Below are 3,042 nucleotides of genomic sequence, written 5' to 3'. Positions count from 1 at the left end.
AACACTTACGAAGCATTGCTAGGCAAAGCACACGTTTGGCTAGATGCGAAAGACACCGCGAATAGCTTCGTATACGAAGAAACTCAAGGCTTTAAGCGAAAGGAAAAACAAGGTCATCGTGAAGAGAAGTCCGGAAGAAGGAACGAGCGAAATAGGTTCTCCCCCTATAGAAGGGAAAATACCCCTGGTATCCTCGGAACGCTGGTAAAGTCACCCAAAGAGATCCTAGCTACCAAAAAGGCCGCCCAAGCCTTCAAAGCTCCACCAAAGCTGAATAGCAAAGGAAAAATGAGAGACACAAGTAAATTTTTTGACTTTCATAATGGCTTCGACCACGAAACGGACAACTGCATACAATTAAGGCAAGCTATCGAAGAGGCAGTCAGATCTGGAAAATTAACACACTTAGTAAAAGGCCTACGCAACCCGAAGATACCGAAACAAGAGCCCAGAATCGAAGAAAAGAAACCAAATACGGACAACGTCATACTAACGGTTGCAGAATGCTTTCGCAGTTGAGAAGCAAAGAACCTACAAGAGGGAAAAAAGAGCGAAGTAATAGATTGGGAAGAGATCTCTTTCCCAGCACTTGATACAATCACTCCCTCCGATAAACATGTTACAATCAATGGGAGAATCTTCGAAAGAGAGGTACACCGAGTTTACTTGGATGGCGGCAGTGCATGCTACATCATGTATGAACATTGCTTCGATCAGCTTAGCCCCGCTATTAAGGCTCGCCTGAACCCACCGAGGGTACCGCTAATTGGGTTCTCTGGAGAAAGATGTTGGCCAATCGGAGAAGTAGACCTCGATTTCACCATCGGAGAGCCACCATTGTCCAGGACCGAAACGCTAGAATTTGTAATAGTCCGGGCCACCTCGCAGCACAACATCCTGCTCGGAAGAGTAGCCTTGATGAAAATGGGGATAATTGCATCTACCGTACATCAATTAGTGAAGTTTTACACACCCGAAGGGATTGGCACCCTAACTTCAACCTACGATCGAGAGAAGGTAATTATGGCAATCAGGGAAACGGAGGAAAGACCAGGTGAATGTATCCTCGAAACCAGAGAAGAAGGTTCGAACGAAGAGAAAATCTCCATCAACCCGCTATTCCCCTAGCAACAAGTAGTTATCGGAAGATCGCTACCTTCGGAAGTGAAGAAAAAGCTTCGCAAGCTACTACAGGCCAATATCGACATCTTCGCTTGGGAATACAGAGATATGATAGGTATTCCTCGAACGCTCAGTATTGACAGAACAACCTTTTCTACGGAACACAAGCTCAACGAATACAAGCACCTAGAGCCAATACATCAAAAGAAAAGAAACCTCGCTAATGAGAGAGATGAGGCTGCTTGCAAAGAGGTTGAAGAACTACTCCAGGATGGCATAATCCGAGAAGCGAAATATCCCACCTGGGTTGCAAACCCTGTCATGATGAAGAAATCTGAGGGAGGGTGGAGAATGTGCGTCGATTTTACAAATATCAACAAAGCTTGCCCTAAGGATTGCTACCCCCTGCCGGAGATCGATTGGAAGGTGGAATCCCTAACCGGGTACAAGTACAAGTGTTTTCTTGATGCCTACAAAGGCTACCATCAGATCCAAATGGCCGAAGAAGACGAGGAAAGACATCGTTCTTCACAAGCAAGGGGATATATTGCTATAAGAAAATGCCCTTCGGATTGAAGAACGCCGGAGCCACATACCAAAGGCTGGTGGACAAAGTCTTTCGTAAGCAACTAGGGAGAAACTTGGAGGCTTATGTTGATGACATGGTGATCAAGAGCCCTGAAGAAAGCACTTTGTTGAAAGACATTCAAGAAACCTTCAACACCCTTCGGTCAGTCAACATGAAGCTAAACCCCAAGAAGTGCTCATTCGGGGTAGAGGAAGGAAGGTTCTTAGGGTATTATATCACTAAGAAAGGAATTTTAGCAAATCCAGAGAAAGTAGACAAGCTCCAACAACTCAAAACCCCAACCACGGTCAAAGAGATGCAGAGTTTAAACGGGAAGCTAGCGACATTAAGTCGTTTTCTGTCCAAGGGGGATGAGAAGCAATTGCCTTTCCTCAAAGTTTTAAAAGGATGCTTGGGAGCAAATAAAATATCATGGACCGAAGAGGCCGAAAAAGCCTTCGTTGATATGAAGGCACACATAGCTAATCTGCCAACCCTGACGTCGCCAAAGATAGGAGAGACGCTATATCTCTACCTAGCGACGTCCAAGGAATGCATCAGTGCGGTATTAGTAGCAGAACGTGAAAGGGTACAGGTCCCGATATATTTCGTCAGCCGAGTCCTGCAAGGTGCAGAAGTCAACTACCCAGAGCTCGAAAGTCTCACGCTTACCCTGGTTCACACTGCGAGGAAACTACGAAGGTATTTCCAAGCTCATCCTATCATTGTGTTAACTAACAAGCAAATTAGACAGGTCCTTATGAAGCCAGAAAAGTCGGGCAGAATGGCCAAGTGGGCAATAGAGCTTGGGGAACATGACATCGATTTCCAAACTCGCCATTCAATCAAAGCCCAAGTGCTACCAGACTTCATGGCAGAAACAACGGAGACAGACGAAGAAAACAACTCCATCTTCACACAAATTATCACTCCGACTATTGAAAAAAAGGAATGGAAATTGTTCACTGATGGAGCCTCTAGCTCTGATGGTTCGGGGCAGGACTTATGCTAATCAACCCAGAGGGACAAGAGTTTACTTACGCGCTTCGTTTCGAGTTCAACACAACTAACAACGAAGCAGAATACGAAGCTCTGCTCGCCGGGCTCAGAATAGCGAAGGAGATGAAAATTGAGCATTTGCAAGCCTTCGTAGACTCACAACTCGTTGCTAACCAAGTCCTAGGTATCTTCGAAGAAAGACAACCAACCATACAACTCTATCTATCAAAGGTCAGGGAACTAGTAGAAAGCTTCAAAAGCTTCACAATAGAACATGTGAGAAGAAGTCAGAATAAGAAAGCAGATGCTCTGAGCAAATTAGCTTCTATCACCTTCGCACGCCTGGCGAAGGA

The 3,042-nt window shown here is 45.3% G+C and overlaps 1 protein-coding gene across 1 annotated transcript; it reads left to right on the top strand.

Annotated features, from left to right (window-relative positions):
• The first annotated feature begins 693 nt into the window (after positions 1-693).
• LOC139860007 (uncharacterized) lies at positions 694-1,128 on the top strand. Its single transcript, XM_071848779.1, has one exon. The coding sequence runs from the start codon at positions 694-696 to the stop codon at positions 1,126-1,128; it is 435 nt and encodes a 144-aa protein (XP_071704880.1).
• Positions 1,129-3,042: the final 1,914 nt, after the last annotated feature.

Source organism: Rutidosis leptorrhynchoides, chromosome 7 (genome assembly GCF_046630445.1).
Source record: "Rutidosis leptorrhynchoides isolate AG116_Rl617_1_P2 chromosome 7, CSIRO_AGI_Rlap_v1, whole genome shotgun sequence".
NCBI lineage: Eukaryota > Viridiplantae > Streptophyta > Magnoliopsida > Asterales > Asteraceae > Rutidosis > Rutidosis leptorrhynchoides.
The sequence above is the reverse complement of the archived record's forward strand: the minus strand, read 5'-3'. Positions and strand labels throughout refer to the sequence as shown.

Bases quoted from the DNA above. Each gene is read 5' to 3' on its own strand.
- LOC139860007 (XM_071848779.1), top strand. From the start codon at position 694: ATGTATGAACATTGCTTCGATCAGCTTAGCCCCGCTATTAAGGCTCGC.